Source organism: Emydura macquarii, unplaced genomic scaffold (genome assembly GCF_026122565.2).
Source record: "Emydura macquarii macquarii isolate MOO-44397 ecotype Brisbane River unplaced genomic scaffold, CSIRO-AGI_Emac_v2 contig_1253, whole genome shotgun sequence".
NCBI lineage: Eukaryota > Metazoa > Chordata > Testudines > Chelidae > Emydura > Emydura macquarii.
In genome coordinates, this window is record NW_027131390.1 from 12,962,627 (window position 1) to 12,983,963 (window position 21,337).

General features: G+C 41.0%; 1 protein-coding gene across 5 annotated transcripts in view; it reads left to right on the forward strand.

Moving 5' to 3' along the window:
- Positions 1-21,337, forward strand: part of GRIA3 (glutamate ionotropic receptor AMPA type subunit 3) — a 185,284-nt gene that overhangs the window by 96,805 nt on the left and 67,142 nt on the right. For all 5 annotated transcript variants that reach the window (XR_010919702.1, XM_067548186.1, XM_067548185.1 and 2 more), the window contains 6 exons: positions 1,150-1,203; positions 3,471-3,632; positions 6,906-7,073; positions 10,146-10,250; positions 11,848-11,955; positions 13,165-13,371. Coding sequence is in view for 4 of the 5 variants with exons in the window: in XM_067548186.1 (XP_067404287.1) it covers positions 1,150-1,203; positions 3,471-3,632; positions 6,906-7,073; positions 10,146-10,250; positions 11,848-11,955; positions 13,165-13,371 (804 nt within the window). In the remaining variant the exon portion in view is untranslated. The remainder of the gene's footprint in view (positions 1-1,149; positions 1,204-3,470; positions 3,633-6,905; positions 7,074-10,145; positions 10,251-11,847; positions 11,956-13,164; positions 13,372-21,337) is intronic.

Below are 21,337 nucleotides of genomic sequence, written 5' to 3' on the forward strand. Positions count from 1 at the left end.
TCATTGGCTGCACAGATTTCCCGTTTCCCTTTCCCAGTCTTTGCTTTTCTCCTCTGTTTCCTTTCCTGATTGTTACTGATGCTGAGTGATGATGACGTTGGCAAAACTGCCTTCCAGTACCTATCTCTCACACCTGCTTTCCCCTTTCCCACAAACAAAAGTACCAAGTATGTCATTCAGAGATGCCAGACTACCAGCAGCAGCTTGCTTTTGTCTGAGCATGGGCATAACACAGGCAGGGTAAATATGAATATGCTCTCTGTTTACTCACAAAAATAACTGCACTAAAAAAGCCAACAACCAGGATCTTTGTGTGGGCAGTGGTCACTCAAACAGCAGATGGCAAATATTGGCCCATCTCTTCTAGCAAGAAATAACACCAAGGAATCTAATAAAATGAAGCTTGCTAAAATCATGCAGAGAACAACAGTTGTTTAATAAAATTTTCCTATGAGATTTTTTTTTTCTTTTAAGAAGTGAAATAATTCATTCTAAGACTGGGATCCATAAATAACTGCTGGTTAAAAAATTATTTCTCATGTTCAATTAGCAATGTACTTAATCGTTTTTTACAGGAATTGTCTGTGCTAGCCATTAAGCCATTGGTCCAATTCTGCTTTCCTAATTCTAACAGTTCCTATTGGACATTTCAGACTGGAATCCTATGTGGCTGTGTAGACCACATGATCCTGATGTGACAACATCTCTTCTTGAACTCTCAATTACTTTCTCTGTAGTAACCTGTTGGTTCAGCAATTGGCTGAACATCTGTTCAGCAGCCCACTCTGTCAGAGAATTCCTACCTCTCACCATTTAGCTTGCTGCTTGGATGAGGGGGTTAGCTGAGGTGAAGGGGAGATTGCTGGTAGAGACTGAGTTGTCTGGGGAACTTTCACAGAAGGTCCTTACAAAAGCCTCAGGTAGCCATGAGATAGATCCCAGGTGCACGAATTATTTATAAACCAAGTAGTGGGCAGTATATGAGCCCAATCCAGACTCCCATGAAGACGATGAGAGTTTGCCATTAATTTGAATGGAAGCAGGTCCTGTGATTCTAAAATATTCATTGTTTTGGTTTGTTTTTTCCTTATGCTTGTTGAGACTCATTCTCTTACACTGAATGATACCCATTATTTCTTCTTCACACAGGTTGTAATCCTTGGTAAACATTCCAGAGGTTATCACTACATGCTAGCTAACCTGGTAAGAACTTTTTCATCAGCAGAAGTATAACTTAGTTTTAGAGGGTAATATATTCTATTCAGGTTGTGTCAACTTTAATCAACCCAGGCGGAAATGCATGAAGGAGTTCCTAGATTTTGAGAAATGACTCCAGTAAATAATAGAACTGGTATAGTCATTTGTACTCAATCACACAGTTTTTGTTTTGCCTAAAAAGCTCATATCCTTTACTAATTTAAAAATAATTCAGTTATATGTTCTCCACTAATTTATATAATCTTAAACAACACACTAGATAATACTAGTCTTCTGTGTAACAGATTTTAAATTTAAACACTCTATAAAAATAATTACATTTTATTTGTATATAATACAAGTGATCCGAAGAGTCAAATTAAAAACTGAAATTCGATCTAGTAAAGTGGCCAGCCTACCTAACCACTCATTGGTATAATATAGGTAGAACCTCACTGCAGAGTTAGTACTTTATACATATTCATTAACCAGGCAGAGGACAGTATATTTTTATCCATATTAAAAATACACTTTTCCATACTCTATAACTGACTTTTCAGATATTTCTTTGATATTTTTTAAAAGCCATTGGCTAGATATCCTGCAGAAAAGGGATATATCTGATCCTGCAGGAAGAGTCATTTTTAGATTCTGTGTGGAAAAAATGTTCTTCCAAAGTCATACCACACTTTCTAGTTAGTAATCCTACTTCAGAAAAGATTTTCTATAATCATTTTTCTTTGTATGACTAAAGCAGGGAAGATGAATTTTAAAATACCATTTTTTATTATAAATAAAATGTGTCATTGTTCATTATGGAGCTGATCCGATTCACACTGATTAGAGTGTACTTTGCATAAACCAAAAAACAGTGGGTTTAAATAGCTTTTACCTTGTGCCATTCTCGTGCAAGGTGGCCGCAACCTGCTGCACAATGAAAATGGTAGCGTTCTACATCCACTTTGCACATGGGTCAATGACAGTATGGGTCAATGAGGCACAGGGCAGTTGAGAATCAGGCCCAGTAGGCCTGAAAGTGAAACATTAAAGTCAATGTTGTGACAATTAACACTGCCTGGCATGAGGGTCGTGCTTCGCCACAACGCAGCAGTGGGAACACTAAGTGCCGTCACGCCTGAGTCACAAAGCTTCCTGGCACCTTCTCCTATACAAGGGGGACTGTTAAGCATTTCCTGCTGTGTTCAATGGCCCAATGTTCTCCACCTCTTTTGGTGTGGTTTGCACCTCAAGGATGTTAACAGTTGCTGACTCTTGAACAGAAGCATCAAGGGGGCTTCTTGCACCCTATCTCCCCTTCCCCCCTTTAACACATGCACAAGGTGCAAGAACCAGCGGTAGCACCCTACATAGAACTTTCTCATAGACTCTAAGGTGAGAAGAGACCAATATGATCATCTAGTCTGACTTCCTGCACAACACAGGCCCCAGAACCTCACCCACCCACTCTTGTAATAAACCTCTAATCTAGGACTGAGTTATTAAAATTCCTAAAATCATGGTTTTAAAGACTTTAAGGTACAGAGACTCCACCAGAAAGTGAGCCATGCCCCATGCTACAGAGGAGGGCAAAAAAAAACCCAGAGTCTTTGCCAATCTGCCCTGGGAGAAAATTCCTTCCCGACCCCAAATATGGCGATACTTGGAAGGAGGAGTACAGTTGCAGGAGGAAAGAGTTTGGAAGAGGCACTGAGAAGCCATTGGGAATGCACATTGCTAGAATGCTAGCCGCAGATGGGGCATCTCTGTAAATAGTTCTCTTAAGAAAGAGCTAGTTTATTTTTACAAGTATGGAATCCTTTCACATTATTATCCAGCATGTGGTATATGAAACACCCACTATGATAGGACACGACATATTTTAAGAACAGAGTTTAAGAGTCATTCATTATCCCATATGCCAATCAGCCAACCAATTCTATTGAGCTTTATGTGTAATATTGTATACCCTTTTTGGTATGTTTTGGATTATATGGAAACTTTGCCATACTGGAACTAGCCAGTCTTCCATCAACAAGGTCTGTTTTTCCAAATTCCATTTTATTCCAATACTACAATCTACTGCTACAAAAGATTGTCCCCCCAGATAGGGTTTCTTCCACTAGCAGCAGGAAACATTCCTCAGTTTCCTTTTGTGCTAAACTTGCGACAGATAAAAACATAGCATCTTACCAGAACGTTTGTTTTTAAAACCAAAACAAGTAGTAGACTGTTCAGATGACATAGATTCTTGTTTTCTGCACACATTCTTCTAGGGTTTTACAGACATTATGCTGGAGAGAATAATGCATGGAGGCGCCAATGTTACTGGATTCCAGATTGTTAACAATGAAAACCCAATGGTTCAACAGTTTCTACAACGCTGGATTAGACTGGATGAAAGGGAATTCCCTGAAGCCAAGAACTCTCCATTAAAGGTAAACTTTTGTTGACAGTGATGGACTTTTGCACTGTGTTTAGCAATCATCTGATTCATTTTTAAATATATGTGTATATGATTTTCTCTGCTTGGAATTAGTCAGAACATTCACTGCAAGACAAAAAAGAGATGCATCTGATGAAGTGGGTTGCAGCCCACAAAAGCTTATGCCCACAGAAATTTGTTAGTTTTTAAGGTGCTACAGGACTCTCGTTGTTTTTGCAAAAAAAGAGAGAGCTTAGTAGCTGGAAACTTGAAATAAACACACAAGGATGGACTCTTCAAGGCAAAGAGCCTCATCCTGAAGCCATTCCACATATAACACTGCCATTGATCCCAGTTAGCGAGGGCTGCAAACCAAAATTCCAGAACTGAACTTCCCTTTCTTGTAGGGAAATACAGATACGGGTCCAAACTCTGTGGCACTGGTCAGTTCCAGCCACAGGATTGATATAGGATTGGACTCATGATGAGGCCACCGTGAGCCCCTCCCAATAGTCCCCTTTAGGAGTGGGGCCCCAGTAACTCGGTGCAGCTGATCACTCTTAGACATCTACAAACCATTGTCTCTGTAAGTTTTTATCTGCTGTGTTGAGACACATCATGTAAACATGGACATTACTGTACATAAATGTATTTTATCCACAGGCTGAGGTGGGTAGGCCTGTTCTTACATCATCTACACACTTATCTTCAGTTACGTCTCACAGAGATAGGTGTTTCTCCTAAGGAACGAACATTTGCAATGAACATTTGCAGTGTCCTTTTTAATGTCCTTTTGCCTTATGTAAAGGACTATTTAGCATCCCATCTTTACCGATGGCTGACTCCTCAAGCAAGCTCACAACTTGGGTGATGCTGTTAACTTGATTTCATTTGTGTTTAAGATGCATTAGTTGTGGCTGTTGCTCTTCTGTGAAATTTCATATATGTACAAGTGAGCTAAATAGTTTCCCAGGTACCTTCTACAATACAATCATTCTTCATGGCTGTCAAAAGATCCCAGTAACACCATTTCTTCCCATTCTTCGCTGTGCAGGTAATTTTTGTTTTGGCAAAGTATCTACAAATAACATTCAGTAAAGAAGCATGTGCCACGAATGGGCAGTGCTGTCCCAGATCAGAGAGCTCTTAGAGATGTAATACAAGATACCCACTAAATATGTGGTTATTTAGCACCTAGTTATGTCAGACAAATACATTGATTTTAGAATATACATGGTGTTACCATGTATTTTAATCCAATTAAAAGCAATTTTCATTGGGGGGAAAATTATTCTCTATCCTTTAAAAATAATCTTAAATATATGGTACAACAGAGATTGCATTACCTTTGTACAAATGTTCTGCTCATTATAGAAACTTGCATAGTATTTATCAATCAGTCAAAAAGCATACTTAAAAAAAATCAATGTACAATATTTTTGATTAGGAAATAAAATTGCCTAGAGATTAAACCCCTGATGTTTAATTTATTCTGTATTTTATCAGCCTTTTCCTTGTCTCCTTCTCTCCCTCCCTTTATTTTTTTTTTCTTTGCCTGCTCATGCATTTGTAAGTAGAATTCGAATAAAGTAGAAAATTAGATCACTCTCTTGGCATTACTTGGAAGGGCCTGCATTAAGGTTACTGACAATTGATCCAGTCTGCTGAAAAAATTATCACCATGCAGGCTTTATGTAGTGCTAGATTAGAAAGCTATTACAAGATTTTTTTATTCATGCAAGAACAAATATCTTTCAAAAATATCTGATTCTATATTGTTGTGCGGAATGTGTCATGTAATATTTGTTAATGTATTAAAAAGAGAGACGGCATTGCAATGCCAGAACCACAGCAAAAAAAAGGTGAGGTAGACAAGGATTGAAATAAGCAGCTGCATCCAGCTACTCACAGCTGTAAAGATGATCTCAGCATTAAAAGGACAAGGCAGTCAAGTGTTTATAACAGTCCCATAATTTAAAACTTGGGAAGAATGGCTGGCACCAAACATTTTTCCTGACACTATCTGTGCTTCTTTTTTTATCAGGTGTGTTTCTCTGGATCTGCATGCACAAACACACGCACCCCTCCCAGTTTTGTAAAAGTTACCATATATTTTACATGGTTATTATCAAAATGGGGAGCCTCCCACAATAAGATCAAAAACATTTTTCCTCATAGTCACCACATAGAAGTAACTGCCATTGAAGTCAGTAGGATTTACTCATGTCCTGTAGGAGAGCAGCTGAAAATGCTATTAAGTCCAGGATTCCATCTTTCCAACTTGTGCCTGGGGAGTGTATGTTTGTTTTCACAACAATGTAAGTAAAATGGGATGCAAGGGGCTCTAAATGATCATGCAGTACGGTTTGCTAAGTACAAGGAGAAATGTGAGCATTTCAGAATGTGCACATGTGCACTAGATTATTTTTCAACGTCCAATATTTCTCATTCATTTACATACAAATACGGTAGAGATAGGATGGGATCCAGTGATGCAACAGCTTCAAAATTAGGCCCTGCAGATGTTTGCAAGATTCAATCCTACACGATTACAGTGGGTCTCTATATACTGTATTTAAATGTAATGCTGATCCTGTGCACACACCGCCAGAAAACAGTATCTCTGTGTGCAAAGGAGAACCAATGGATATGAAATAAATATAGGCACACCTCCTAAAGACATTTTGTTGTTTGTGAATTGGGAGTGATATCAGATTTATAACCTGAGTAACAATTGTAATTTTGTGCAGTATAAGAAAGTAATGAGGGGATTGTTTTGGGGCTATTTTTTTGCTAAGAAAACTAAACCGATTTATTGCTGGCCAAGGATCTTAGTTAATCAGAATAATGGTCTAGACAGAAATCATTAATGTTAACTTTAAATTCACTCCTAGCTGTCTTTGTTGGTTACCTCGTTTTTTTTAAAAAGTCCAAGCAAAACTCAAATATAAGTTGTATATTGCTGTTGGTTACAGTTACAACATAGCCCAGCATTGCATTATGGATCATCTTTAATCTGCATTAGACAGGCAGCTCTCCAGTTAAATCTAGTCAGTACTTTACATAACTATAAACTATTTTTCTATATACTGTAGGAAATCATAACATTTTTAATTTCTTATTTGAAATATATGCAATTTTTAAATGACATGTGACATATGGGGGTAAAATTGTTAAGGTGGCTGGTCTAAAAACATTTTAACAAGGAGAAAGAATGGACCTTGATAAACCTGAGGCAATTTCAAGAATGCAGTTTGTCACAATATTTTATTTGCATCAATTTTAGTATACATCTGCACTGACCCATGATGCAATACTGGTCATAGCAGAGGCTTTCCGCTACCTCCGAAGACAGCGTGTTGACGTCTCCAGGAGAGGTAGTGCTGGAGACTGCCTAGCAAACCCCGCAGTGCCCTGGAGCCAAGGAATCGATATAGAAAGAGCACTGAAAATGGTAAGGGCGAACATACCTAACCTATTGAACACATCAATCACATTTTTAAAAACCTATGTCTTTAAAACAACAAAAAAAGCTGAGTATCTCCTGATCCCATTTTTCAAGGACATGATGAAGGATACAACTTGAAAAGTCACCTTTAAATCTGCACGTGCAGCTTTGCAACAAATGCACATTTAAGGACTCTGTAGATGCCCAATGGGGTAGAATTCACATCCTTCTGCTTCATAAGCACAGGGCCTTCCCATTGAAACTAACAATGACTGTCCTGTATCCAGGCCAGTAAAGGGGATAATGACAAACACAGTAGGTCTGACATCCCATCCAATCAAGGGCCATGGTGACATGTTCAGTATGTTACACACATGCCCTCAAGCCTATGGCGAAAAAGTTGCCCTCTAGCATTCAGTGCTCATAGAAATTAAAAACTGACAACTGGGCACCAACTGTAATAACTATCCAGTGTGTCACGGTTCCCACTGGACTGTACACTGCAAATGGCTGGGTGTAAAAGCTTTACAAACATATTCTAAGGCTAAGTTGAGGCCAAATAAAATAGAACTGGGTGAACAGTTTGTCCTCAGGAGGTGTATTGTAAACCAAATATATATTATGAGCATATGTACCTGTATGTATTTATTTATATATTACACCAGTCAAAAATCAGATCATGTTATTTCTAAAAGTTGCACAAACAGTATGATCGACCATGTAAACCAGGGGTGGGGAACCTTTTCCCTGCCAAGGGCCATTTTCATATGCCTACCGTCATTCGCGGGCCATGCCGCCGAATCCCGCCGCCGCCGCCAAATCCTGCCGCCGTTTCCGCCTTTTCGGCGGCGCGGTTTTACAGTGTCCGCGGGGTGCCGTGGGCCAGTAACCGCCTCCGAGCTCCCCCCGCCGCCGAAAATGGGCAGACGGTGGCAGGGTTTCCGCGGCAGGGTTTCGACGGCGCGCACTTTCCGCCCGCCCACGGGCTGGATCAAATTCTTTCGCGGGCCGGATCCGGCCCATGGGCCGGAGGTTCCCCACCCCTGATGTAAACAGATCACAGGATTTCTGCACTAGCCTGAACCCTAGCCTCACACCTGCTCTCTGAACCCTAATATAACCCTGTTTCCAGCCTGATTACTGCCTACTTGGCCAATCTCAAGTACTAACCATTAGTTATTGCATCAGATCTAGTACTGGTCAAGTCCCTCTGGTTTTGGAATTGCAGTGCTGTAAAACAGGAGTGAGTAAGATTGGAATTAAGGCCACATTATATAAAAAGAACTCCTAGATCAGATTTTATACACTTGGCTTCATATTGCTTTTTCAAATTTGCCAAATTGGAAGGATCAGTTCAAAAGGGCAATTTCCTCTCTTATAAAGTGAGAGATATGGTTCAATCTCTCATTGTCGGAACATTTCTTATGTCACTATGTCAGTTCCCTAACAAATGTTCTTACTGTAGTTTCATTAATGTAGCATTACACACTTTTGAAGATAAGTTAATTAATTCAACCTTCATAACAGTTAAAAGATTTGTAGTGTCAGCTAGAACTTAATTAGAAGTGATACATAAACCCTTCAAAAGAGATCCCAAAGTGCTTACATCAACAGGACTAGAACGGGAACACAAACAATGCAGCAAGACACACCTTGTTTGAGGGAGGTAAAAGAAAGCCAAATGTTGGCTGGTAAAAGGCTGCAGCTTTGATAAAAGATTCATAAGAGACACAGAGACAATTTCATGATTAGGATGATTGCAGCCCATTATATTTAAATATTCTAACATAAGGAAAAGAGGTTTATCCATCCCTGACTTTAAGCACATGACATTGACTTTAAGCACATGCTTAAATCCCATTTAAATCAATGGGATTATACCTGAAGTTAAGCATATGCTGAACAGGCATGGATGGGTGAATCAGGGCTTCTGTGGTTTCTGTGTTTGCAATACAAGTTCAATAAAGTTTGGAATTGTAGTGAGTTGAGCTGAACTTAAGGAAGTCAAGAATGATGCAATTACATCTTCTTCCAGTCCCATCAAATCATATATTACCCTAACATAGACTCACATCCATTTACAAACACATAATTTACACTTTTTACACGCTGCCTCTGAATTTGGCTCACCGAATAAATTTGGGGCAAACGGATTTTACTGGCTTATGTACTCCATCCCTGTGCATCGTGACAAGATTGATTGCATCATCTCTAAACCACCCTTGGCAGATCAATGACCAGCTTTGATCTTTTTCCAGTGACTGTGATTCCACAGCCTCCCTTGGCAGATTGTTCCATCATTCAATTCTTATTACTACTATCAAATTTCCCTATTATTTAACATAAATTATCCCTGCTGAAGTTTCTGACTCTTATCTCTTCTGTCTTAGCTGAAAGCTTGTCAGTATTGATAAGTGATGAATTGAAGTATCTCCTCCTTTAATACTAGAGAAAAAAGAAAGACAGATATTTTTCCTTTGAAACAAAGTACTTCAAAATTATTAATGTGAGTAAGTAACGGTAACGACTTACATTTATATAGCACCATCCATCCAGACACAGCCCAATCTCTTTACAAGATATAGACATCATTCTGCTACTCTTCCTCTTATGGGGCTGGATTCTGATCGTTTTACTCATATTGACTTCATCAGGCCTAATTGTGGAACAAGTTGTTACTCAGTATCGGGATCTGGCCCTCTCGCACAAGGCTTATGCAGTATGCACCATTTGTTGTGAGGGTTTATGTGGCACTTCAGTGAATTTCACCAAGTGTGAATAAACATGGCAGAATTGGACTTGCATATAATATAGAAACAGGATTCACTTCGCTCAGCACTGAAATGCAGCCTTCTTTGCAATTGAAGGTGGCAGCTGTACATCAGCTCATAGGCAGTGAAGAAGAATAATGTATACAGTTGGAACTGGGAAATTTTAGGTAGAATGTAAGTAGCCATATTGGAAGCTGTACAGGACACAAGTATTGATGGAAATAATCATAGAGATTGTAAGTTCCATCAGGACATAAAAGAAGAAAAGTAGAAATAATGTAAATGTTTTACTATTTCCCTATTTAAGGTACAAGTCCAAGGAATGACTGGAAATATCCAGTTTGACACCTATGGACGCAGAACAAATTACACAATTGATGTGTATGAAACGAAAGCCACTGGATCACGAAAGGTGAGTTCCAAAATATGTATTCACTGCTGACTTCTTTAAAATATTTATTGCAGCAAATTCCTGAAAACTAGCTATGTCATACAACTGTTGAGAAGACATAAAACCTGATAAATCCCCCTTCCTGCTACATTTATTTCTCCTCTACCCTAATTCTTTACTTATGAAATATTATAGGAAAGTAGGTCCTTTCTGTCCTTGTTACTCTGCCCATGTTCCCCCCTCCTTGAATCCTGAATTTCACTGGCTCCTACATGAAACTCTTTGGCTTCACATCTGAGGTGCCTACTCTACCACTTCTCAACTCTGATTTCCTTCTACAGTGGTGTCCTTAGACCCTTTTCCCAGTCCTCTCTCCTAAATTCTTTTTCATCTCCTCCTTCCTCTCCATTATAGGCCTCAGAGCAATAGAGAATTTAGAACCAATATATTTTAGAAACCTCTTAAAAATAATGTAGAACAGCATTTGGTTTTTAATGAGGATGTTAGTATTCAAAATACCATTATCTCATGGTGTAAAATAAAATATTCAGAAATGCCTAAGCGATATAGTAGCCTAAATCCCATTTTCAAAAGTGGCTGGGAGACAGATTTACAAAATCCTAGATGCAGATAGGTGCCTAGTGGAATTTTCAAAAGATTTGGTGCCTAAATCCCATTAATTTCAATTAGAATTAGGAACCTAACAATAAAAATCCCAGTAGGTGCCTATTTGCATCTTTAGGCACCTACATACCCTTGAAAATCTGAAAGTCAATTAGATTTATGCTCTTAAATCACTTGGGCACTTTTGAAAATTGCACCCTATTCTAGAAATGGATGCTTTTGTATATCAAGAATCCCAGCTCCTCAGCCTGCGTATGTAATCCTATAGCTACATGACATTTCAGGTCTTGAACCTTGTCACTGGATCAAAACGAAATATTGCTCCTTCGGGACATAGCACCAGTGTTATTTTTATCCCCTGCCTTTACCTGACTTACATTTGTAGTAGCAGATATTTTTGTTTTGTTTGAAAGGGGTTGTTTCGCTTTTAATAGTAGCTGTTTGCAGTCAGTTAGAGATTTAGTATGCTAGAAATAGACCAGGTTGAGACTGATTAAGGACAGAGTTCAAGTAAGACAGTTAAGGCTGCCAAATAAAAGTAGTTTATTCAAGAATTCTGCAATTTATTTTCTTGTTCTATGTTGTATTCCCTGGTTGCAGAAATACAGGATTTAGTCCATAGGTATTGTGACAAGATATGTTATGTAATATATACACAGAACCATGCATTTACTTTCACATAGTTTCTGCATATCTTTTCCCATGCTACACACACACAAAGAATGTGTCTGTAAGAAAAATCAGCGAAAGGGCCCGCCACTTGATGTTGGCAAGGAAATGTCACATGACCAAAGGCTTGCTAATAGTTGAAGAGATACTTACAGAGCCCTAGAAAAACTTTTAGATCAATATTCTTTTGTTTGTATCGTGAATAAATCCTAAGTAAAAATCATGTTTTTAAAATAAAAAAAGGGCAACTCTATTTAAGCATCAGTTTTATACACCAAAGTAATTATAAAAATATGTAACTAGCTAACACTCTCTGTTTTTGTAGGCTGGTTACTGGAATGAATATGAAAGATTTGTGCCAGCTCTGGACCAGCAAGTGTCTAATGACACTTCATCTGTGGAGAACAGAACAATAGTAGTCACTACCATCCTGGTAAGTTGCATATTCTTAGTCAGTGTGTGCTTAGGTGGTAAGACATATGTATTCTGAGATTTGTTAGAAGGCCCAGTGTTGAATGCTATGTGACTTCAAGTGACTGAGAAGTTCAGCAACCTCCAGAGATGCACAGAGGGCTTGATCCTGCCAACACTTGCATGCATGGGTAAATTTACTCACGGGAGGAGTCCCACTGAACTCAACATTGTGCTTTCCTGCTTCTCAGTTACTTGAACTCAGTGGAACTCCTCACGTGAGTAAAGTTTCTTATGTACATACGTGATTGCAGGATCTGGCCCTTACTCACGTAGGACCACATCTTGCAGCCTGTTGACTGAGTAAGAATGGCACAATCTGGCCCGCAGTGAACTGAAAATGCTTTAAACAATAGGTAAAGACATCCAGTGCTTGTGCAGATAGATACTGCAGAATAACTCTCTTACTGTATCTCATAGCATGTGTTATCTCTGTCAGTTCTAAAGCCTATTGCTCATGTGGTCTGTAATACAGTATTATCTGTGTCCTTGGTGCCTGTTACAATTGTACTAAGCATGAGTCAATTTCATGAAATTGCTAGAAGGATCGTATTTTACTTTAGTATAATTTAGTGAGACATACTCAGCCTTTCAGCTGGGATTTTCGAAAAAGTCTAAGGGAGTTAGGTGTCCCACTCCACCAGAGATCACCTAAATGCCTCAGGCTTCTTCGAAAATCCAAGCATCAGCGCGATCCTGCACCATTTAAATAAGTGGGAATTTTGCCGTTGACTTCCATGAGGGCAGGACCGGGCACATCAATGCTTTATAAGCTAAGTACTGCATTATTACTGTGTGCTTATCTTTGATTTACTGAAGACTCAGGCCTGATCCTGAAAAAAAACTGTAACTTTACTCATGTGAGTAGCCCCATTGCCTTCAGTGGGAATACTCCCTTGATTAAAGCCAATTGCATACATGTTTGCAGGATCAGGCCATTGATGAGTTTCAGTTGCTTTCTAAAGGATTTTTAAACTAAACAATTCTGTCCTGCCATTAAGCCTTTAATTTTTATGTGAAGCTGACGTGGAAATCTTTCCAATTACTATATAAGAGCAGCCTAGGAAATATTATAGATAGATTATAGATATAAAATAATGCTAATAACAGCTCTCATTTTGCATGTTTTAAAGGCATTCATAGACTTCTGATTTTTGCTTTTGTTTCAAAGGAATCACCATATGTAATGTATAAGAAAAACCATGAACAACTAGAAGGGAATGAGAGATATGAAGGATATTGTGTAGACTTAGCTTATGAAATAGCAAAACATGTTGGAATAAAATACAAACTGTCAATTGTTGGAGATGGGAAATATGGAGCTAGGGATCCTGAGACTAAGATATGGAATGGCATGGTGGGTGAACTGGTCTATGGGGTAAGTTTCCCTTAATGTTCATTTTAATGTTCTTTTTTTTTTTTTTAAATATGCACGACATTAATAAACTGCAAAATAAAGAATCTCTGTGTAAATTTGTTTTACAATCTCTACAGATTTATTTTTAGTCCCATATTTGTAGGGTTTTGTTTTTTTTTAAAAAAAAGGTTGTTGTTTCATCACAGGAAGAGTGTCTTTATCATTGCCACCCGCAACCCCAATATACACCAAAAGGTTAAGCAATGGTATTTGAGGTGAACAGATTTACTTTGCTTAAACACAGCAGAACATTTCTGCTCTCATAAGCTTTGTCCTGAGCTCACAACCTACATGTGCTGATCTAGCGTGCACCTCGCTTTCTGCTTGCAGGCTAACAGTCATTTCTTCCTTCTCCCTGTAATCTTTATGATCAGTAAGGGATGTATTGTGCCCTGCATAATGTGGGTGCATATGTTTGTGGGGGAGAGGATACAAGGAGCTTCCATCCCTTCTTTGTGCAAATGTAAGACAGGAGTGGGTCCTTGCACTCCTCTGAGCCCCATGGTGCTGGCTCCCAACAAAGAGTGCAGAGGGGACATGCACCCTGTACCCTTGTAAAAGAGGTGGAATGGAAGCTGCATGCCCTGCAGCTCCAGGAGCTATCATCCCTGCTTGAGGGACTCTGTCTCCAAAGTTGCCACGGGGATTGATCCTACTCTCATTCAAGTCAATGACAAAACTCTGGTTGACTTTCCTGGCGCAAGATCAGGCCCTAAGCTGCTGATCCTGCAACGTTCAAACCAGAGTTTTGCCACTGACTTCAGTGCATGTAGGATCAGGCCAAAAGGCGCATCTATATGTGATGCCTTTTCACCAGGGCATATTTTGTGATACAGGCCTAATACCACCACATTTATGGAGTGTGATCGCCTCAGCAAGGTCTATTTCTCCTAAACTCTGGAATTAGTTTTAAAATATCTGCTACCGGCCAATCAATTGCTGTCCAGTTAATTAATGTGTTCCTAGTTTTATGGTTGCATCTCATGTGTACAGCACTTTGAGCAGTAGGCACAAGAGACACTGGGGAACTGTTTTATTATTGCTATGTTTAAAAAACAAATAGGATTTCAGAACACTGAAATAGTAACTCAGGCCTGCCCTGCCCTGCCCAGCCCACCCCATTCAACTTTTTTGAGCCCAGTCTATTCAATTTGTATGTATTTTAAGCCTTAGAAACAGTAATGTTATGGTATGACTTTTTGGAGGGAAGGAGTGGCATCTAATGGGGACTAGGAGAAGAGGGCTGGAAATCAGGACTCTTGGGTCCTATCCTTGCCCTCCAACTGGCTTGGTGTGTGACCCTGAGCAAGTCAGTAAACTTCTCTGTGCCTTAGTTCTGCCATCTATAAAGCAGGAATAATAACATTACCCCTCTCACAGGGGAAGGCTTTGTAAGATGCTTTGAGACCTTTGGATAGAAAGTTGCTAGCTCAGTGCAGAGTATTATTATGTTACAGTAAAATCCTAAACTCTCAGTTTCTCTGTCCAGGTCAAGAAACTTTAACAGTGTTATCTGTAATTAGGTCATCTGCAACTGCCCTAGCCACCTAGCAGGCAGTAAAGCAGATATATTCCTTTTAAAATGCATACAATGCCCAAAAGAGAGCCAAGAGACAGAGAGAAAAGGCAATTCCTAAAGTTGTAGTCGCAGACTGGGATTGTCTGCTGCTGGAGAGTGTGTTATAAGCAATGTCACTTCCTGTGGGACTTGATGCAGGTAAAATTAACCTCTGGAGCTTTGGGACCATGAAAGATGCATCTGTATCTAGGGCTTGCAACTGGGGAGACTAATCCTAGCTCTGCAAAGTGCTCCCAATCAGCAGTCGTTGGTAAAGAGAAAGTTTGCCCCCTTTTTTAAGCCTGCTTCTCTTTGAATAAGCCAGTTTGATGTAGAGCCCTCCTCCACCTCCTTCTGGGACTAGTACAGCTCAGAAGCCTGTGCCTGTTGTGTATTGCATCAAGCCCCAAGTGCTTTACTTCAACACGATTGCACTTAGAAAGAAAAGAACTCTGCAGGAAGAACAGCAACTCTGTGAGCACCACAGACACCGATACTGCTCCAGTTAAAAAAAAACCTGACCCTCAGTCCGTCTTTTGTTTCACACAGTGGGGTTTATGCCCTTGTATTTAGGAAGCTGGGTTAGCAAGGGTTTATCTTTCCAGTTAGTGAGAAATTGAAACACTTTTGTTACAGTGCTTGGAAAATGAACAGCTATTTCCTTCTTCTTGTGCACTCAAAGCTTAATTATTTGAATCACACTTAACTGCATTGCTCAGTTATCCAAAGGTCAGACACGTCCCCTGAGGTTTGACTGAAGATGCAGACTAGCAGTTTCCTCAGCTCTGCTGGGCCCGCACTGGAGGAGAACTGCAGGAGCCAACAGGCCTGAGGGAGACCGCCTGGCTTTCTGTAATCAGGGAAGGCAACCCCCATTCAACATAGACTTCAAAGCCATCCTTGATCAGCTGCAGGCTTTGGACATCTTCCTGAAATGCATTTATCCTTAGGCCATCTGTAGAAAGGGGGATACCTGCAGCACTCACGCGGAGGAAGAGGGGGGGGATAATGAGTATGTGGAAAACACTTTGAAGATGAAAAGTGCTAAATAACCGCTAATTATTAGGAACAGGTGTCTCATTTACATGATGACTTTCCTTTCTCTCCCATGAGCTTAAAACTCTATTATGAAACTGAAAGTAAAGGTGCACATTTCCCCAACTGTCCCTCGGAGCCCTGTCTGTGAAATGACTGTCAATTTGGCTCCCCTGGATTCCATTTTGTGTAAATGAGGGGGAGATTAATTTTTAAATGCCTTTAACGTGTATGGAAGCCAGACAAGTAAGGATAAAAGAGGCTTGAGTTGGGTTTTTGGAACAAGTTTATGCAACAGTTGAATGGAGCTGCTACCAAATGCACTATTTCAGGTTGCATTTGTCCTACCAGTTAACTTCTCAGCAGTTGTATGTTTAATAAGATGTTACTGTATTATAGAGCCATAGAAATGCAGGGCTGGAAGGGACCTTGAGGGGTCATCTGGTCCAGGCCTGCCCCCCCTCTCTATCCCCTCACTGTGGCAGGATCAAGTAAACCTAGACCATCCCTCAGAAGTGTTTGTTTAACTGTTCTTAAATTCTCCGGTGATGGGGATTCCACAACCTCCCTCGGTAACCAATTCTGGTAATTAACTATCCTTATAGTTTGAAAGTTTCTCCTAATATCTAACCTAAATCTCCCTGTCTGCAGTTTAAGTCAATTACTTCTTGCTGCTAAGCTGACATGTTAGTTCTGGGTCCAGTTCTGTTCAGTTAGTTCTCGGTCCAGTTGTGTTCAATATCTTCATCAGTGATTTAGACAATGGGATAGAAAGTACACTTACAAAGTTTGCGGGAGATACCAAGCTGTGAGAGGTTGCAAATGGAGGATAGGTTTAAAATTCAAAATGATCTGGACAAACTGGAGAAATGGTCTGAAGTAAATAGGATGAAATTTAACAAGGACAAATGCAAAGTCCTCCGTTTAGGAAGGAATAATCAATTGCACACATACAAAATGTGTATGCAAGTTACTGCCTAGGAAGGAGTACTGCAGAAAGGGATCCGGAGTGGGTCATAACAGATCATAAGATAAATATAAGTCAACAGTGTAACACTGTTGCAAAAAAAGCAAACATAATTCTGGGATGTATTAGCAGGAGTATTGTAAGCAAGCCATGAGAAGTAATTCTTCCGCTCTACTCCGCGTTGATTAGGCCTCAACTGGAGTGTTGTATTCAGTTCTGGACACCACATTTCAGGAAAGATGTGGACAAATTGGAGAAAGTCCAGAGAAGAGCAACAAAAATTATTAAAGTTCTAGAAAACATGACCTATGAGAGATGATTGAAAAAATTGGATTTGTTTAGTCTGGAGAAGAGAAGACTAAGTGGGGACATTATAACAGTTTTCAAGTACATAAAAAAAAAGTTGTTACAAGGAGGAGAGAACAAAATGGTTTTCCTTAACCTCAGAGGATAGGACAAGAAGCAATGGGCTTAAATTACAGCAAGGATGGTTTAGGTTGGACATTAGGAAAAGCTTCCTAATGGTCAGGGTAGTTAAGCACTGGAATAAATTGTCTAAGAAGGTTGTGAAATCTCCATCATTGGAGATTTTTAACAGCGGGTTAGACAAACACCTGTCAGGGATGGTCTAGATAATACTTAGTCCTCTCAAAAGTGCAGGGGATTGGACTAAATGACCTCTTGAGGTCTCTTCCAGCCCTACAATTCTATGATTCTATGCTTGTTAGCACCAACCAGCATTGCTGGAGAGACAATATGCAAATCCTATTTAATGTTGTCCCTTCTGTGTGCATAGCCTTATGGTTTCAGACCTTCTTTACTGATGCTCTTAGGACAGCAGTAGAGTCTGAAATTTCAATGCTAGAAATATAATTAAAGTTCATTTTTTGTTTAGCTTCATTTTTGCCATGTCTTCGTTACTGCCTCCCCCTTCCTGCTTCCTACTGTCTTTTGGGGGCAACAGGCACTATCAGGAGAGAAAGGGCAGAACAAGCCCTGTGTTTCTACCTCCCGACCCTGTGTGAACGTGCCAGGCAGGTTCTGGAATGCAGAGTCATTTACTTTCATCCCATTTTTGTAACTAAAATTTGGATTTCTCATTTATCTTCATTCTCCTTCAAATGCAGAGCAAGGTTCTCAGCTGTGCTGAGTTTCCACTCAGTGCAGCTGATAAAGTCTGTCAGCGCTACCTAGATTCTGAGGGTGGAGCTGCATCAGGCCTGACCCAAGCATAAGCTAAGAGTAGCTGCTCTTACCTAAACCAGCTAGGAACAGCCCACAAGAGACTATGGCCCAGATCCTCAAACATATTTAGGTACCAGAGATCTGGGGCCATATGCCAGGTGGGGGTGGCCCAAATACAACCTTCTCCAGTAGCCCCACAACATATCCCCTGCCTCAGGCCTCGGTGAGTAGCACAGGAACCTGCTCTGTCAGATGAAAGTTCTCCCAAGGTGGGTGGACTTCCCTGCTGGCAGGATGTAGCTACTTCCTGGTCCCTTTGCAGCAGAAGAGTGGTGCAGAAGGGGTGGGACACGCTAGAGGATTTGTGGCCGCACGGAGATGATGGCAGTGGGGTGACTCCCCACTGAGAAGAGAGTCAAGCCGCTCCCAATCTCTGTGAACCCGAGTCAGCGTTTCAATCTGACTAGCAGCGCAAACCACCGAGGCAAGTGCTGTCCTCCAATGAGCCACCCACTAATGGTGTCCCCTCTACTTCTGCTGATTAGCAGCAGCATTCCCCACTGAGGACTGTGTACTAACAGCAACTCTCAGTCCTGTGCCCCAAGCAAATGCACACCCAGGTCTCCACTGCTGCACCCTTTTATAGGATTGGCTCCCCCAGACAGCATGGAGGGAGGTGGGGAAAGCCATGTGACCACATCCTTTCCCTCCCCCCCAGTTCTGTGTAATAGTTTTCAGCTCATATTACATGGGATCCATCACTCTGTCGAGATTTACAATAGAGCCATGCTTAGGGTGGAGGGAAGATGGTCTCGTGGTTTCGGCACAAGAATGGAAATCAGATCTGGCTCCTGTTTCCATGCTGCCCTAAGTGACCATGAGCAAGTCACTCACCCCTCCGTAGCCTGACCCAGCTCTCACTGCTGGCAAGAAAGCATGGCTGGAGCTGTATTTCACCCCTCTCCCCTTCCCTGGGCGGGAATAGAGAGAGTCAAGCCGCTCCCAATCTCTGAACCTGAGTCAGCGTTTCAATCTGACTAGCACGGCAAACCACCGAGGCAAGTGCTGTTCTCCAGCGAGCCATTCACTAATGGCATCTCCTCTACTTCTGCTGATTAGCAGCAGCATTTCCCACTGAGCAGACACAGTAGATGCTTTGTGGCCATTGAGGCCTAGACAATGGCTCTTCTCCCTTATGTAGCGTAAGCCTCTTTCCATAGGCTTTTATTTAGTCTCTTCCTTTTGAAGAGTTCCTGTTCTTTCTTTAACTGCTCAGCTGGGGAATCGTCCCCTCCCTGGGTCTGAGCTGGTTTTCACAGCAGTGAGGCTAATTGACAGCAGATTTAACACATTTCTTAGTTGTGAGAACAAAATACTTTATGAGAAAAAAGAAAAAGAAACCAAGCCCTACACGCTCCACAAACCCTCCCTTGATAAAAGAGTCTTCAGAACCCCTTTAAGAAGGTGAGACGCTGCAAAGGGGAGGAGCAGAGGATTCAGGGAGCTACAGCCTCTCCACTGTCATGTGCAGTGTTTGACAATGCATTAAATGAAGTAGCCAGCAGAAAGGAATATGTTCTGCTTCAAACGATTCTGGCAACTTGAACTTAAATAGCATCACACTTTTGGGAATGGGGTGAAGAACATTCTCACCAAGAGGGTAGCAGCAGCAGCTGTGTGCAGGGTAAGGAAGGACAGGAGGAGACATGACTCTGCTCCTACCTCTTCCCCAGACCTCCATGACCTTCAAACTGTGTCTACAATTTGAGCTGGGCGTGTAATTCCCAGTTCAAGGAGCAGACCCACGCTAGCTCTGACCAAACAAGCATGCTAAAAATAGAGTGTCGCCAAGGCAGAAAAGGCTACCACCCCAAGTATGTACCCATCCAAGATGCTAGGCTTGGACTCAGGGCAGCTAGCCCCTCCAGCTGTCACTATGCTTCTATTTTTAGTGCACTAGTTTGATTAGAGCCAGCATGGCTGTCTCCCCTCAAGCTGGGAATTACAGCCCCCAGTTCAAAGTATAGATGGACCCTAAGTCCCTTAGTCTCCCTGAGCCTTGGTCTCTCCATTTCTGAGACGGAAATAATAATACTTCCCTCTCTCACAGGGGGGATTGAATTAACACACATTTTGGCCACGTCTACACTAAGGGAAAAGGTGTGGTTTTAACATGTTTGCTAACGTGTGTTAATTATCACGTGGTGACATCCTAGTGCAGCCAAGGCAGGTTGTAGTTTTAACATGGGGTTTACCTTGACCAGCTAACACGTTAAAACTACAATTTGCCTCAGCTCCACAAGCATTTTAATATGTGTTAACAAATTAGTTCGTGAATACACATGTTCGTTAATACATTAGCTAACTTATTAAAACACACCTTTTTCTCTAGTGTTGTTATGGCCTTTGAAAGCATTTTGATATCCTTGAAGGGAATGGTCACCATTAAAAAGTCAACCTTTGCCAGCAGATACCACACATGAGATAACTGAATTTATTTCCTATTCTAAGCATAGGGAGAAATTATGGCATCTCAGCACTGAATGGTGGCAAATGCTGAGCTTTCATCACAACCACTGTATAAATCCATAGCATTAGCTTGTTCCTGCACTCAACACTTCTGGAGATAGCTGGGGTTTTGCTTCCCAAAGGAAGGCACACAGTGAACACCTGGTGTAATGTCTCTCTGTTCCTCCATAAGGGGTTCATTTAGAATGCAATCTAAGTTTTGGACCAATTCCCAGATCAGGCAAAGATCTTGCAAAGCGACTATAGCTCTGGGCTACTTCTCAAAAAGCAAAGAACTGATAAATTCTCCAGTACTGCAGACAAGAACGCCTAATAATTCATGAAGGCAGGAATGAGGCCCTCATCTCATATTTTGTGTGTATATGCTATGTCTCTCTCTATTCCCCTGGAGTGGAAAAGGATCATCTCTGGCCTTTTGAGGGGAGGAATTCTCAGCCCCTGAAAGCAGGGATCATCTCATCTTTCTTCCTGTGTCTCTTTCCTTCTCCTGCAAGGAAGGATGTTTCTACATGGCCTTTTATTTTCCTGGTCCCCCAGGGGACTCAACAGCTCCTGCACAACCAGGTCAGTTGTTATGTACCCGGTTGAATGGGGAGCAGTCCTGTGATTGGTACTCTATGCATTTCCTCTGCACATCCCAGTTCTCCCACACC